The sequence below is a fragment of the Bos grunniens genome, chromosome 24 (assembly GCF_055505025.1).
Source record: "Bos grunniens cultivar Pamir isolate PY7600 chromosome 24, Bosgru_T2T1.0, whole genome shotgun sequence".
Taxonomy (NCBI): domain Eukaryota; kingdom Metazoa; phylum Chordata; class Mammalia; order Artiodactyla; family Bovidae; genus Bos; species Bos grunniens.
In genome coordinates, this window is record NC_141188.1 from 62,318,262 (window position 1) to 62,335,875 (window position 17,614).

Genomic DNA, 17,614 nt, shown 5'->3' on the forward strand with positions numbered 1-17,614 from the left:
AGGTCTAATTGTGGTTATCATATTTTTTTTTAATTTGAGCTTTTAGAGAAATGAGCTATTTGTAAGCATTACCTCCTTGGACCAACCGGAAACATTCTTTAATTTAATGTCTTTTTCTAAATGTATCACGAAGCTTACGTCCTTTGAGTCATCATAATAATTGCACTTGCATTTCCTGAATGCCTGGTCTTTGTCAGACACAGTGTTAAGTGTATTATGTGCAGCTAGTAGTGCGTGATCCCTGGAGGTAGATGACAGTCACCATTTTCAGATGAGAAAACTGAGTTTCAAGGGATGGTGTAATATATGTGAGGCCACATGCCTAATAAGTGGAGAGCTACAGTCTGAACCCAGGTCTGATGCGCACATGAAGTAACTCCTTTGCACTAGGCTGTCTTAGGTCTCTATACCTCAAGAAAGAAAGCTCTGTGATGTGAAAGACTGGGAATTTTTGTATGTGATTTTAAAATTTACGTGCTTTAGAACAGTCAAAAGCAATTTAGTGGTGGCTGCTAGCCGTTTGAGTTTGGTTTAAAAACAGTCCAGTTTGTACCTTGTTGGTCAAAACAAAATTATAGCAGATTTATTTAAAGAATTTAACCATAGAACCCAGTATGTCGTCTTTTTGGCTTCTTTAAAAAAATAATAATAAAGAATAAAGCTTTATTTTAAATTGCCTTTTAATTGAATATGGAAATTTTGTAGACTGTGTGACCAAAAGTACAAATTGCCATTGAATTGGTGACAAGCTGTTTTCGGGGACTGCTAGGCTGTGGAAGCTTTATTTTCCTCCTAAGCATTCTCTGCCTTTTTTAAGCACTCCGGTAGTCATATTGGCTTAGCTTCTAATTTTGGTTTTGCTTTTGTGTTTTCTCTTTCTCTTGGTTGTTCCTTTCTTCTTCCCGTGGCATTGTTATTTGTTCTTTCCATGCATCACCTGTGAATACCCCCTGCGCTGACCAATCAGCTGTTGGTGAAGGGGGTGAATGAAACTCTGGTAGCTCAGAGGGTTGTTCCTGCTCTCATAACTCTCTCCAGTGACCCTGAAATGTAAGTGTCGTCCTTGCCTTTTACCTTCAGCATCCCTTTCAAAACGTGCCTGTCAAGAAATAACCATCAGCTTTTAAATTCATTGAAGAGTAGGTTTAACTCTTTAAAATAATAATATGGGATTATACTTACTTGATTTTAAACTATTATACTACTATTCATGTATGGGTTTTGGTTTTTTTTAAGTCTGCCTTCACAGTAAACGTAATGACGAGGCCGTGTATTGAAAGGGGTTATTAGTAGCACTGTTCCTCAGTAAACATCTCCAAAGCTTAACACATGCTGATGGACTATTTCTTCCAAGCCAAGAAGGGATGCTCTGCTAATCTCACTAACATGTTGTTACCAGTAAGTATAGTGGCATGAACCAGAGGCTTAACGTTTTAATGTCTCATGTGGGTGACTAAACCAAGAAAGGCCAGTGAGTCTGCCTGCCCATCGTCAGTCACAGCTAACCCAGTTCTCATTCCAGTTTACCAAACCATTTTTTATTGCATGTTGACTGGTTTACAGCTGACTCTTCGAGGCATGAGTGAAGCGTTAGTTGACAAGCGGGTTGCTCCGGCCCTTGTTACCTTGTCCAGTGATCCTGAATTGTGAGTTCCACAGACTGCGACCTTAAGTTATCCTGTCTGTCTTTTTGAGCATTCTTCTTGGTCTGCTTTTTTTAAATTTAATTTGTCATTGCTAGCGACTAATACAGTATATTTACCTTGTACTTACCTTGATATATTCTTTAATAATAACCAGTTTTTCATCTCAAAGAAAATGTCAGTTTTTTTCTTCTTTTATTCTAACAGCTCTGTCAGGATTGCTACGATTCCAGCCTTTGGCACGATTATGGAAACAGTTATTCAAAGAGAGGTAGGAAATGAGTGAAATTTATTTATCTGTATGTACTGCCGAGGTGATGAAAGCATATGACCATACACATACCCTGGGGTTGGGGGCAGGGAGCATATGCATTCATTTTATTTCTTAGTTAATTATGGGCCGGAGGGATCTCAGTATTTGAAAATATGGTAACCTACCAAAAGTATCTTTTCATATGCTAAGGCAATCTCTAGTCTTTCTTCTCAGTTAGAAACTTCAGTATAAGCCAGCTCTCAGATGTTCTTTTCTAAGCTTGTCTGGATATTGCTTAATAATCAGCAATTGAATAATCCTTCACAGCAGATCTAGTTTCAAAGTCTTCTCTTATTCAGTAGCCTTCTGGATAGTCCGCATAAATTCCCAGTGGTTAGTGCGTGCAGATTTGAAGAGAACAGGTTTCCTCAGTTTCGGGAATGGAGGCTAGAGGTTCCGATGTTCTTGTAACTGTCATTCATGTCAAGCTGCAAGTCATGTCGTAGACTGGTGTCATCTTCTGGCAGTCCACACCACTGTGACAGCCTCTGTCATGCCTGCTTCAGGAGATCACCAAAGTCTTCCTCCCTCAAAGTGTATTTTGATTCAGAAACTTGTGTGATCTAAAGTTTGTTCGGTTCTGTCTGCAGCATTAACTGTTAGACACTTATCAAAATTAGTATCAGAATGTTATTCTCTGTTATGAGATTGGACATGTCCTTGCACAATGAAAAATTCTGTACACTAGAAAATCAATTATTTGTGGACCTATTAGCCACTTAAATGGAAAACAAGATTTTCCATCTCATAGGCGTTTCACACACACACAAAAATTATATATATATAGACTGTTTTGTAAAATTTTTGTCATAGAGATTTTTTTTATAACAAAAAACTAAACAACTTTGTTAGTTGTGGGAAAAAGTGTTCTCTGTTTTTTCACTTACATATATATATATATATATTTTACTGGTGGAGCAAAATAAAAAAATACATCATTCTGCAAAGCTTGCAGTCTTGGCAGAATTTCAACATGTTCTTAAATCCCAAAATAAAAACTTTTAGGGAAATATGAGTAATATATAAGTCACTAATGACTCATTGCTTTCAGAAGGTGAATAAGTGGGTAACTTACACTGTGATCTGTTTTAAGAATTCTGACTTAGACACAAAATCATCATACATTTATGTTTTTCCCTAAATATTACGGGATCTTTCTACAGTTTGTCAGGGAATATTTGTGTTAAAAAAAAAAATGAGTTGGCAAACATAAATATGTAGGATCTTTTCTGAGCTGAAAGACTAAAGAAGTACTTATTTAATTTCAAACTTCAACTCATGTTGATATAAGTCATTTGAATCCAGTTATGCAAACCATGTTTAGTGTGTATCTTTCTCTCAATCTGACTGTATAATATTCAATTTTAAGTTGCTGGAAAGAGTGAAAATGCAGTTGGCTTCTTTCCTGGAAGACCCTCAATATCAAGACCAATATTCTCTGCATACAGAGATCATAAAAACATTTGGTAGAGTTGGGCCTAATGCAGAACCAAGGTTCCGAGATGAGTGTAAGTTGCGTTTTTTTACTCTTTCCTGAATTGACATGTAAGAGCAAAACCATCAGTTTCTCTGAGGATGTGTCATATGTTAAAGCCTTTTCTGCACTTTGTCTTTCATGCACTGAAAGCTACCAAGTGAAACAAGTTTTTTATTGGGGATTGATCATTATTGCTGTCACTCAGTGGTTTCTTACACTATGTCCTGTAGACATATGAAACGTAACTCATAAATAATTTCAAGTTATTTTTAGAACAGTTCTTAATAACTTAATTTCAAAATAACTGTGTTCCTTATATTTAGAGATTATTATTTAATTCTATTTCTAAGGAAATTTATATGTGTTTTTAGATATGTTATGAAAAAATGTACATTTCTTCCACTTAGCATGCCATTCAACAATTTTAAGTCACAGCTTGTCAATCTGCTGAATAATCTGCATAATGATCTGCTAAAGCATTTTTTCCAGTTTCTATAGTGTTACTTCAACAGTGAGCCTCAACCTTTATGACTACAATTTCTGAGTGGTATCAAAGCACCCAATAATTATTATGCCAAAACCATGACAATTATCACTGCTACATCTTAGTCCTTTTATTTTTAGCCATTGACATGCTCTTGAAAGGATCACAGGCTTGGTTTCCTAAGTCAGTTTATAAGAATTATCACCAAAAATATTGTAAGGATTTGGACTGCAGTGTCCAAAAGGGCATGAATACTTATGGAGCTACAAGAACACAGTCAGAGGATTGTTTCTTGATGGGTAATAGTGTTGGTAACGTGAGGAGGAAATAATACTTCACATATTTCACAATTAGTTAACAGAAAAAGGTTTAGTATTTTAGTGAGCAGCAGGGTTAGTTCCTCATAGTAGTAACATTAGATTTACAGATGGCCCTCTGCAGGAGCTTTGACTAACTTTACTGAGGCTGTAATTGCCCTGAAGCAGGTCTTGGCTGTTGAATCAAGGAACAGTCTAAATAGTCAGTGGACCTTTGGTGGGCACCACATTGTTGAGAACACAATTGAACCTTTGTATGTACATTCAAGAGAAAGGTTGACACATTGCATAGAAGAAAGAAATTTTCTTTTCATAATGATCCCAAAATAACAAGGTTTGACTAGAGAAAGGATTGAGAATAGAAGTTTCCAATGCTTGAATAGGTGTAGTAAACCATTATCCCTGAAGCCTTCTACAAGTTAACTGTATATTGATTGACCAGTCTGTTTTAAGACAAAAAACAAAAATTTTTTTCTTCTGTATTTACTACTCAGTCAGTTGATTTCTCTTTTGCTTTAAAACTTTACCCCAAGGAACTTAATGTCTTATATTAATAAGGTGAATGGTAGACAAAGTAGAACCCATATTGACAAGGATGCTATATTGTTACCTATCTGTATTTATAGACAATTACTGTTAGGAATTAGAGAAAGATCAGAGCATTGCAGGGTAGTAACTGCTGTTTCTTGGAGTGATATTTTTAACTTTCTATTTCTTTTCTCCCTCTATTTCTTAGAGAATAGAAGACGTCGGTTCACCTAGTGCCCCTTTTTCTTTCCCAAACTCTTAGTTATCACAGGCCCTTTTGGTTTTTATTTTTATCTCGAGGGCCATTTGGTTTTTCCAGTGAGTGAGTGAAGTCGCTCAGTCGTGTCCGACTCTTTGCAACCCTATGGGCTGTAGCCTGCCAGCTCCTCCGTCCATAGGATTTTCCAGGCAAGAATACTGGAGTGGGTTGCCATTTCCTTCTCCAGAGGCTCTTCCAGACCCAGGGATTGAACTCAGGTGTCCCGCATTGCGGGCAGACTATTTACCGTCTGAACCACCGGGGAATATTTTTCAGACTATGATACAATTTTGTTTTCCACTTTTTTAACTTTATAAGGCTCTCTGAAAATGTTCAGTCATACTTCAGAGATTTTCTAACATGGCAGTTTTACATTTCAAATCAGTTTTGTTTTGTTTTTTAAGTTCCTTATTTTAGATCTCAGCCCGTTTATAAAAAGAGAGGACATGATTCCCTTCATTTTTGCTATTGGATCTACCCCAGAATATATTTTGGAACTTTACTAAAATCTATTTTTTAAAAATTTCCTGTTGATTTATCTTTACTTTGTTTGCAGTTTTGAATCTTTAAGTGAAAGGCTCCAGAAGTGGCCTTATGTTGTGTGTTTCCTATTTTCCTTGCCCACTGAAGGTCATTTGTAGAAATACTCTCATTTCGGTTATTAAATCTTTTAACCATTTATCTCCATCTGAGGGGTTAACAGTTGAGTGAATTAATTGTTACAGATATGGTAACCCAGGACAGTACTTATATAATGAAATGTTGAATTCTGTAATAAATGTCTATCTTCAGAGATTTAGGAAGATCCTACATGATTGCCTTTAACTGTCAGTAGACTAGAACTTAAAGAAACTTGTTTAGGTTTGTTTTCTAGTTAAGCAGTTTTAAGGGGATATTGTGTAGTGTGGTCGTTGAGTTTCTGAGAAAAACATTGAGGAAAGGATTGCTTGAATAAGAAATAACAGAATGAGCAGAATGAATAGAGAGGCCACGCTTTTATAGATAAACAAGTGCAAGGAAGGTAAATTTGGGCAGAAATGAAATAAAGACTCTTTGAGAGACTGTCTCAGAGCCACCATTTTGTTGAGGCCTCAGCATGCCAGTTAATGAATCAAAGTTTCAGTAAATTGATTAGGAATTCAATGAATAGTTGAAGTTTTTGTCTTATGTTTTTAGAACACCTCTTAAGTATGTTGTTACTAATTTTGACAAGTCAAAAAGTCCCCTAAAAATGGCCGTAGTTGTCCTAAGTTTTTGTAGGTTTGTTTTTTTTTTTTTACATTTACTAAGGTAAGCTTAAAGATTGTAATTATAGTGCTGATCTATTGAGAAAGATTTTTCGATAAGGAGATTGTGGCTTTAACATATGCAAATTCAGTGTAAACATGAAAGAAGTCACCTCGACTGTCAGAAGACGCCCTGATGAGCCATGCTCTGAGTCCCCCAACCAAGCAGGGGCTAGAAAGGGACCCTGTGATCAACAACTTGATAATCACTTACCCTGGAGCCATTTCTCCAAGGAACCCTGGTTTTAGTGGGAAATGGTATTTAGAGCTCATGATCTTAGGCAGTAGGGGTGCTCAGCGTTACTGAAGTGGTTATTGTTTCTTGGGCCATCTCTTTTATTTTAGTAGTGTGTTATCTGTATTTTTGAAATTTTACGCTGTTCATTGAGATATCACATACTGAGCCCTTGAGTGACTTGAAAACTCAGCCACCTGTGCTGTTTGACATTGGTCTTTGCTATGAACTTGAGAAACTAAAGCCAGTAATATTTTCATGAAGTAGTGAAATCATTTGATATTGAAAGAGAATAAGTATACTTTTTATCTTTTAATAGCAACATTAATACCTGATTTGTATAAACTTTATAATAATAACACAAGAGGTAGGTTGTTTACATTTATTTATTTGGTTTTCATTTTTCAGATTGGGAAACTGAGTTGCAGTGAAGCTAAATGACCTGTGTGCATCCTCACAATTAGGTCATGATGGCACGCTGTGATCTCTTTCTCCCAAATTCTGGATCACTCTTTATTCTGAAAAAACATGCTTTCTTCCCTAGTAAGAAAAAGCAAGTATAGGATGTGGGTGATCTTTCGAAATCATCCAAAATTAAAATAAAATTTTATAAAATGAAATATTATTTTTCAAATGGATAAAGGACATTTTAGGTTAAAATTAATAATTTCTTTTTCTCTTTTCAGTTGTTATACCGCATCTGCATAAGTTAGCCTTGGTGAACAACTTACAAATTGTGGACTCTAAACGACTGGATATTGCTACCCATCTCTTTGAAGCCTACAGCGCACTTTCCTGTTGTTGTATCCTTGCTTTATTATGTTATCTATATTTAAGGATCAGTTTTGCTGTGAACCTCAGTTGTCAAAGATTGAGAAGTAGAATGTTTTTTTTCAGCTTAAATAAGTAGAGTAGAAGTTTAAAAATTTGAGTTGACTTGCCCCACTCTTCATTCTAGCCATCCCCTAATTTTAAAAGACAACTTTGAGTCTTCTATTTTTATATGTTCTATGGTCTTGAAAACATTGACTAAAATTTTGTCTGTGTTAATCAGCTGTATGACTTAAGCCACAAATGAGCTACAGCTGAGGCTTCTCTGTTAATCAAAAGGAAGCCTTGTCTATGTCCTGGCATTCACTTTTAATTACTGTTTAACCACCTTTATGATCGTATGAATATCTCTTGGAGACATATCACTCATTGAAAAAAAAATACAGGGCCACCCAGGTTAATCATTTGCATTGATAGCAGAACTGGAGGAAAGTTCAGAGATCATCTAACCCATGTCACTCACTACTTTCTATAAATGATTAAACTAAAACTTGAAGACATTAGTGACTTCTGTTTTTTAATAGTTAAAAGCAAAATTGTGACTACAACAACGAACTTTAGCTATCCTGTTAAATGTTCTCTTTACTGTCCAAGACCTAGTAAAATAAAACTAAGAAATAAAAATGAAATAAAACTAAGAAGGAAGTAAAGATAATGATGGGCAGAGCAAACTCCAGCTTTCAGGCTTTCCCATTAAAAGCAGAATAGCCCTAGAAAGGGGAAATAAGAGATTGAAAAGGGGTGAACACTAAACACTTGAATAGGACTGTGAAAGTACGTGCCGCAGAACATAATCAGAGAATTATGGTTAGGACAGGAGAGATGATGGTAGGAAAATGGAAACGTAGAACCGTGTGTTAAGGAGCTGCTGGTCCTTTTCAAAATGGGAAAGCTTGAAGCTCAATGCATGGTTGAGAGCATTTCATTTTGGGACTCTACTGAAAATTGCCTAGTCATGTGGCTGACATAAGCTACTTTTTTATAATATAGATTATAAAATGGGCAGAGATACCATATTTTGATAATTTTGCCTCAACTAACCATATATTTTCTATAAGTTTAATTCCACTAAAAGCAGAAGTTAACTATCATTCCTAGTTTATCTTGTTGGCATTTTCAACTTAGAGAAGATAGAGGAAGCAAGAAGAGGAAGTGATAATTGTGAATTCTCAAGGAAGGACTCTAGTAATGGAGAAGTGACAGGACCCTTCCAAGAAAGAAATAATGGCATGTCAGAGTGTGGCGTGTCAAAGAAAGAGAACACGGATATGTTCATACCTGTTCCCTAAACTTTGCAAAAGTAGATGTTTACAAACTTCAGTGAAAAGCTACGTGTAATCTTAAATTTTCTTAGAGTTTCACGTGAAATATGCCTCAAGAAAATGAGAAAGTCAGAAAAAGAAAGATCAAACATTTCAGCTCTGTAAACGTAATTTTCCAGGTGGACAAGGCAGTGGTTTCTGAAAGCAGAGGCGTCCGTATGGAAGGGGCATCACTGCATGGTTAGGCGTGCACAGAGCATCGCTGCAGAGGACACACAGGAAAAAGCCTCCACACCAGCACAGGAAGGGGAAGAAGCATCTTAACAGTAGACCCTGTGCGAGCCCTTCTCCATGAGTCAGAACTTGGACTTGAGTGAGCAGGGAGGTTATGGCCACCAAGAAAATCACATTGTCTGTCTATCCTGTATTCCATTGCATTCTGAGCTGATAGAACACATCATCATCTTTTAATAGGTTTGGCAAGGTGTTGTGTCAAGAAATGATGTTTAATATAAAATTTGAAGGAGTCTAGAAATATTTGACTTGGAATGATTTAGGGATAAAAAGATAATTTGAAAATTAGTTTAAAGGTTGTTATGTAGAAAAAAACTTAGGCCCATTTGTGTAAATGCTGACGAGCAGGGAGGCCTGTGATCTGAGAAGAACTTTCTGAGTTATCTAAAAGTACAATGGCCTCTTCTATGAGACTGAATGTCCTGTCAGAGGCCTTGTGCCATCACTCACGGATGAGGTAGAGGTGGTTTCTAACCTCAGACAGGACTAAATGACCTATAAGTTTCCAACTCCTGAGACACTGTGGGATTTCATGGGGGAGAGGACCAAACAGTGAGTAGGGAGAGAGGAGGCTTTATTCCTCTCTGTCTTGAAAATAACTATATTTTCAAGGCAGTAGTTATATGGATTTTTTTTTTACTTAATAAAGTTTATTGTAATTTGCTTCAGAAAAATCAGTTCATCTTTATAGGGGAAGTCATTTACTGGCACTTTTCACTTTAATATTAATATGGTATATTAAATAAGAACTATTTTTAAATGGCTCACAACTATGATAGGTGAGAAAGTGTCATTAAGTAATGTGAATGAACAGGGTGAATTGTTTTCTTGGGAAATGCATCTACTTTCCCGATCCCTTTCAATGTCATATAATCAGCTAAAACTCATATGACTAAGAAATATAGGTAGTACTAAACTTATTACAGCAAAACCTCTCTCGCCCAATTCAATCAGGACCAGTATGGGTCAGTTTAACAGAATGGTTGAAGTAAGAAATCAAGAAAATGATATATACCTAAGGTAACTTCTTTTAACTTAAAACACATAAATGTAACTTATTTTACCAATCTTTTGATGTAGAGTTAAAGAATTTCTTCTGTCAGTCTGCTGATTAGAGTTTTAAACATCAGCCGCCTTAGAATAATCACATTTGTAATATAATTGTCTATGAATTTCAACTTAACTTTGTTTAAAGAGAATCCGGAAACATTTCTGATAATGGGTACTGAATTTTTCTAGATTTTTGTATTTTTCTTTATATTTTAATATGCATATATTTTAAACAGCAATGTTTTAAGCAACTGGGCTTTCAACTTAAATGTCATGGAAACATTAATTTTCTTTTTATCCTCATTTAATCATCCAGTTAAATTTCATGATTTCATTTTCACCCTTATTATTTCGTATGTTTACATACCATGTTATTAAACTATGTGCTGTAACAATAACCAGTGCTTCTGACATGAAGAAATTTGTGGCAATAAACACAGTTGACTTTTGACAAGTAACTAACACAACAGATAAGAATGAGGCTTGAGGGAAGCCTGTTGGCTCTAAGTGATAAGCATACCATAGGCATCATTTAAGAAATCTGCTTCTGTTGTTCTGTTGGACATACCAGTTTGGTTTTTGTAAATGTCCTTAACTACTTTCTCTCAAGTCATTTCAGAGGATTTAATGGTTAATCACTTTTTACCTGGTCTCAGATGTTTACGCATCGACATGGAACATCTTTCTCCAGAGCACGAAGTAAGCTGCTGTCATGATTAAGCCACTGTGATTATCAGCACCATGACCATGTGTTTTAATATCTCCTATGCGTGCGTGCTAAGTCACTTCAGTCGTGTCTGACTCTTTGCAACCCCATGGACTGTAGCCCTCCAGGCTCCCCTGTCCATGGGATTCTCAGGCAAGAACACTGGAGTGGGTTGCCGTGCCCGCCTCCAAGGGATCTTCCCCACCCCGGGATCCAACCTTGTCTCCTTGTCTGCTGCATTGGCAAGCGGTTTCTTTACCGCTAGCACCACCTGGGAAGTTCATTTTCTCCTATTCAGACTTTCATTCCTCTTCGTGTGAGGCCTGATTATGGTATGCTGTGCTTAATTTTTTCAAATTGAGTTCAGTGTCATTTTACAGATTTATTAACTAGTGATGAGATCTTAAGCAGCTCCTTTTGCATCTCTCTGTTCAGTTCTCTGAAGTAGGCATAACGAACTGTCTAGAATTTAGCAAGGAATGTATGTGAAATGCTTTTTATCTGCAAACTGCTGTACAGTATTATCTCAGACCATCAGCTTTCTTAGAGGCAGAGTTTCTATTTTCTGTCTCCATTTCCTCATAACACTTCTCATTCTGTTTATCTTCCTGTGACCTCAGGACAGAAGACACAGGTTTTATCATTTATTTCCTATTCTATGTCATCAATCTGTTTTTCTATCAGCTTTTCTTTAGCCTATTACCATGTTTGACTCTCCGTCCTAAACAAAACAAAACAAAACAAAACAAAACAAAAATCTTCCCGTTACCCCTTCACCACACCTCTTTTTCCTCCCAGTAGTCCACGCTCACTCTCAACTCTCACACACTCAGTACCGCGTATCCACCGTCACACTCAGCCAGCAAAGCTTCTGTCTCTGAGCTCACTGGTGATCCAAGTGCTGCACTGAACGGACACGCTGGAGTTGTAACCTTTTCCTCCTTGTCTTTGTCAGTGCTCGATGTTTTTGGACTTCTTTGAATTCGGTAGATACAAAGTGGTATCTCATGATGGTTTTCATTGCATTTCCTTGACTGTTTTCAAACTTGGAATTCTTTATGTGCTTACTAACATCAAAGCCTTTTTAGGTTTTTTTGCCCATTTTTCTCACTTTGGATGATATTTTTTCCTATTATTTCTTTGATGTTTGTTATATAATTGGAATACCAGTATTCTGTTCATTTTGTATTTTGTGAATATCTTTTCCCAATTTTTTTTCGTATTTTTGGCCTATTTGAACACTGATTTTTAATTTTAATAGATTGATTAAATCTTTCTAAGACATGATCTCCTATACTTTCTTCTTAAAATGTTTAAAATTGTATTTTTACAATAAAATTCATAATCCATCTAAAATTAGTTTTTATGTATGGTGTGAGGTAGTGCTTAAATTATGTTTTTTTCTATACAGATGACCAGCTGTCCCATTATTGTTTATGGAGCAGTTCATTATGTCTATACTGATTGGCAGTTCCACTTCTGTCATACCTGATGTTTCCTTGTATTCCTGTGTCTGTTACTCAGGAACATTCTTTTCTGCTGATCTCCTTGGTTATTATAACATTGATATGAACTGTATCATTGTAATGAACTGTCTTTATTACAGTCACTTGTTAAAAAGTCCTGAAATCTAACAGGGCAGGTTCAGCATCCTCTCATTTTTTTAGAACTTTTCATGACTCTTATCATTTTTATGTAAACTTTAGCATTAAACAAGGTTCCCAGAATGATCTTGTTCATATTCTGATGAAGTTTAATTGATTCTATAAATTAATTGGGAGAGACATCAACTTCATAATTTTGAGTCTTCTATCTAGAACATGGGGCTTCCCAGTGGTAAAAAAAAAATCCACCTGCCAATGCAGAAGGTGCAAGAGACACAGGCTCCAAGCCTGGGTCAGGAAGATGCTCTGGAGGAGAAGGTGGCAATCCGTTCCAGTACTCTTGTCTAGAAAATCCCATGGACAGTCCATGGGGTCAAAAATAGTCAGACACGACTTAGCAACTGAGCATGCACGCAAGCATCCAGAACATACTGTATCTTACATTTATTTAGGTCTCCTTTAATGTCTTTCAATAAAGTTTTATAATTTTGTTTGAACAAAACTGTCACCTTATATTTATAATGCTATAATGCTAACTTTTTTTAGGATTATATGTTTTTTAACACTTTGTTATTGGTGTGTAGAAATGTATATAACTTTTATATGTTGAATTTATGTCTGGCTAACCTGAGAAACTTTATTATTAATTCTAATAATAAAATGTCTCTGGATTTTTTAAGTAAGTTTCAAATGCAGGAAAGTCACTATTATTATAGTAAATAATATATTATTTTCTAATACTTTTACTGTATTTTTTTCCCTTTTCCTTACTGTAGGCTCTATATTGCTATACCTTTTTACTTCTGATATTAATTTGTTTTTTGCTTTCTTTTTAAAATAGTTTTGTTAAGGGTTATGAATTTTATTAACCTTTTCAAATACTGAACTTTGTTGATTTTTCTCTGGTTTTTAGTTTGACTACTATTTTCATCTTTATTTCCTTCTGCTTTCTTTAGGTTTGATTTTTTTTTTTTCCTGTTTTTCTAACTCTTTAAGGAGGAAGCTTGGATTTTTCACTTGTTAACTTTTCTTCTCTTCTGATACATAAATTTAAGGCTGTCAGTGTTCCTTTAGCCACATCCCTTTTGCTCCACTGTAGCTTTGTTATCACTTAGTTCAAATTAGATTCTCATTTCCATTATTTCTTTATTGATCCCTGGATTTTTGCTTCATGAGGTAAAGGTAGTTAATTTTATGAGCCAGTTCTCTTATATTTGTATTAACTTTTTGTGATCTGGTTGTTCTATCAGCTATGAAAGACATGTTAAAATTATGATTAGGAATTGCTTTCTTTCCCTCTTTTTAGCTTTTTCCCTATTGTGCTTTGTACATTTTATAGTTGCCCTTTCCAACCTGAGGGAATTCATTTTTACTGCTGGTTGGTTGAGTATTTTTATCATGAGGGGTGGTTGGATATTGTTAGATGTATTTTTCTGAGTCAGTTGAGATGATTACATAATTATGGTTTTTTATTCTCTCACAATATTTGATATTAATGGGTTTTTATATGCTAAAGCAATCTTTGAACCCTGTAAAAAATCCCACTTAGTTATGATGCATAATTCCTTTTATTAATAGATGAAGGTAGATTCAACTTGCTAGTATTTTGTTCAGGATTTTTGCATCGAAGATGGAGGCTATCTGTAGAATAGAACAAACAAGAGGCAAGCCTTTAACAAAGTAACTGCCAAAAGTTTCCTCTTTTAATTAACATATTAGCTTATGGCAATATTAAATACTCAATTAAATCTTTAATTTTACTGTGCTACCTATATTTCACTAAAGTCAATTTTTTTTTAATCAGGTTATTTTAACTTCCATGATAAAAGAATGTGAACAAAAAATAGAGAACAAGACCGTCCAAGAGCCTCAAGGGTAAAACCTTAATTCTTTTTTATGGCTTTGTGTTAACCTTAACTTCTCTACATAAAATTTTTGTCAGTGGGTCAAGTGTTTTATATTGTGTTGTTTTGTGGTAATTAATTTAGAAGGCAAGAAAAGCCTTTAAATGGGCAGTTCACACATACTAATCCATAAACCATCTAGGGAATTTAAAATTCAGATCTCTGCCTCATTCTCTGTGCCCTCATCTTTCTAAGTTGGCCTAGAGATTTGTATATTTAAAAGCTTCCAGCCAAAACACCAGTTCAAAGAGACTTGCACCCCAGTGTTCATAGAAGCATTATTTACAATTGCCAAGGTATGGAAGGCAGACTAAGTGTCTATGAACAGATGAATGGGTAAAGATGTGTGTGTGTCTGTATATGTACACACACATAATGGAATACTGCTACACCATAAAAAAGAGGGTATTCTACCAAGTGAAATAAGTCAGGGCAAGACAAATACTGTATGATATCATTTATGTAGAATCTAAGAAATACAACAGGATTGAATAATATAACAAAAAAGAAACAGACTCAGATACAGAAAATGAACTGGTGGTTACTAGAAGGGTTGAGGAAAGGGGGAGGGGCAATATGGGGGCAGAAGATTAAGAGGAACAAACTGTTATATGTAAAATAAATTACAAGGGTATATTGTACAATACAGGGAATATAGCCAGTATTTTATAATAACTATAAATGGAATATAGCCTTTAAAAATTGTGCATCATTATATTGTACACCTGTAACTTACATAATATTGTATACCATCTATCAGTTCAGTTCAGTTCAGTCACTCAGTTGTGTCCAGCTCTCTGTAACCCCATGGACTGCAGCATGCCAGGCCTCCCTGTCCATCACCAACTCTCGGAGTTTACTCAAACCCGTGTCCATCGAGTCAGCGATGCCATCCAACCATCTCATCCTCTGTCATCCCCTTCTCCTCCTGCCCTCAATCTTTCCCAGCATCAGGGTCTTTTCCAATAAGTCAGTTCTTCGCATGAGGTGGCCAAAGTATTGGAGTTTCAGCTTCAGCATCAGTCCTTCCGATGAATATTCAGGACTGATCTCTTTAGGATGGACTGGTTGGATCTCCTTGCAGTCCAAGGGACTCTCAAGAGTCTTCTCCAACACCACAGTTCAAAAGCATCAATTCTTCAGTGCTCAGCTTTCTTTATTGTCCAACTCTCACATCCATACATGACTACTGGAAAAACCATAGCTTTGACTTTGTTGGCAAAGTAATGTCTCTGCTTTTTAACATGCTGTCTAGGTTGGTCATAGCTTTTCTTCCAAGGAGCAAGTGTCTTTTAATTTCATGGCTGCAGTCACCATCTGCCGTGATTTTGGAGCCCAAGAAAATAAAGTCTCTCACTGTTTCCACTGTTTCCTCATCTATTTCCCATGAAGTGATGGGACCGGATGCCATGATCTTCGTTTTCTGCATGTTGAGCTTTAAGCCAACTTTTTCACTCTCCTCCTTCACTTTCATCAAGAAGCTTTTGAGTTCCTCTTCACTTTCTGCCATAAGGGTGGTGTCATCTGCATATCTGAGGTTATTGATATTTCTCCCGGCAATCTTGATTCCAGCTTGTTGCTTCATCCAGCCCAGCGTTTCTCTTGATGTACTCTGCATAGAAGTTAAATAAGCAGGGTGATGATATACAGCCTTGATGTACTCCTTTCCTGATTTGGAGCCAGTCTGTTGTTCCATGTCCAGTTCTAACTGTTGCTTCTCGACCTGCATACAGATTTCTCAGGAGGCAGGTCAGGTGGTCTAGTATTGCCATCTCTTGAAGAATTTTCCATAGTTTGTTGTGATCCACACAATCAAACGCTTTGGCATAGTCAATAAAGCAGAAATAGATGTTTTTCTGGAACCCTTTTGCTTTTTTGGTGATCTGACGAATGTTGGCAATTTGATCTCTGGTTCCTCTTCCTTTTCTAAATCCAGCTTGAACATCTGGAAGTTCATGGTTCACGTATTGTTGAAGCCTGACTTGGAGAATTTTGAGCATTACTTTACTAGTGTGTGAGATGAGTGTAATTGTGCAGTAGTTTGAGCATTTTTTGGCATTACCTTTCTTTGGGAATGGAATGAAAACTGACCTTTTCCAGGTCAGGTCTCCTGCATTGCAGGCAGATTCTTTACCAGCTGAGCTGCAAGGGGAGCCCAAGAATCCTGCAGTGGGCAGCCTATCCTTTCTCCAGGGAATCTTCCCTACCCAGGAATCAAACCAGGGTCTCCTGCATTGCAGGTGGATTCTTTACCAACTGAGCTATCAGGGACGCCTTTATAAGGTATATTTCAATAAAATATTAAAAAGAAAATAAATAAAAACTTCCAAAGAGATTCTGACAGGTAGTTGGATTTGGGAATCACTGGTGAAAATAGTTTCTAAAAATTTGTGACAAGAATTGTGACAGTTAATGTGATTCACTGCATAAAGGGTTGTCAGCATGTGAATGTTCTAGTCACGTGCTTCTAACCAGACTAATTAGAGCTCAAAGATTTAGTGAAATTAAAATATGAACATAGATGTGGAAGAATAAAGTTGGTCATTTCAGGATAGGAAGTAATTTATAAATAGTCTGTTGTACTCTTTCTAAAGTAACCTTGAACAGTTAATCTTAAGTGGAATCTTTTAGGCATGAAAAACTCAAAGGTGTTTCCTTTATAAAAGTGACTCCCAGGAATAAGTGTTTCATCTTGTCAGGCCAGGTGCCCATACAGACACTCCTCCACACTCCCAACCCCAATATACACACACACACCCACAGTCTTTTCCTCCACACTCCCAACCCCAATATACACACACACACCCACAGTCTTTTCCTCCACACTCCCAACCCCAATATACACACACACACCCACAGTCTTTTCCTCCACACTCCCAACCCCAATACACACACACACACACACACAGTCTTTTGCCCCTTAGCACAGCTCAGAACTGTTGCCTTCGCCTCCTGGAATGGTGGGCTCTTCTATCACTTTAGCCGTGGAAACTTACAGAATAGAAATGCTTTGATAGGTTTCTACTCTGAACACAAAATCCGTGAAGTTATCATTAAAGCATATAATTCTGTTCATTTTTATACATTTAATATGAACATTTTTGATGCCTTATTAGTTTAAAATGTAAAAGGTTTGGGACCAAAATTGAGAAAAATTATATGTGAAATACCTTCTAAATGACATTTCATAAAGTAGCATGCAGGAAAGAAAGAAGTCTCTGTACTGTCCTGAAACACATTTGGTTATGTGACCTTCCATTTAAAAAGAAAAGTTCACTTTTATAATCATAGTTTTCCTGTGTTATTCAAATCTTCTGTATTATTATTTTTTTAATTCTTATTCCACAGAATTTCAAATAGACACAAAAAATAAACATGACATAATGAATCCTCATCGGAGAAGGCAATGGCACCCACTCCA

The 17,614-nt window shown here is 36.2% G+C and overlaps 1 protein-coding gene across 8 annotated transcripts in view; it reads left to right on the forward strand.

Moving 5' to 3' along the window:
* The window catches only part of RELCH (RAB11 binding and LisH domain, coiled-coil and HEAT repeat containing), a 113,720-nt gene that overhangs the window by 88,872 nt on the left and 7,234 nt on the right, over positions 1-17,614 (forward strand). For 3 of the 8 annotated variants that reach the window (XM_086373689.1, XM_086373691.1, XM_086373696.1), the window contains 6 exons: positions 968-1,050; positions 1,851-1,914; positions 3,326-3,464; positions 7,229-7,345; positions 10,590-10,678; positions 14,094-14,164. In XM_086373689.1, coding sequence (XP_086229815.1) covers positions 968-1,050; positions 1,851-1,914; positions 3,326-3,464; positions 7,229-7,345; positions 10,590-10,678; positions 14,094-14,164 — 563 coding nt within the window. Of the gene's footprint in view, positions 1-967; positions 1,051-1,563; positions 1,647-1,850; positions 1,915-3,325; positions 3,465-7,228; positions 7,346-10,589; positions 10,679-14,093; positions 14,165-17,614 lie in introns of all 8 variants that reach the window. The other 5 variants (XR_015154169.1, XR_015154170.1, XM_086373690.1 and 2 more) reach the window with 3 other exon arrangements.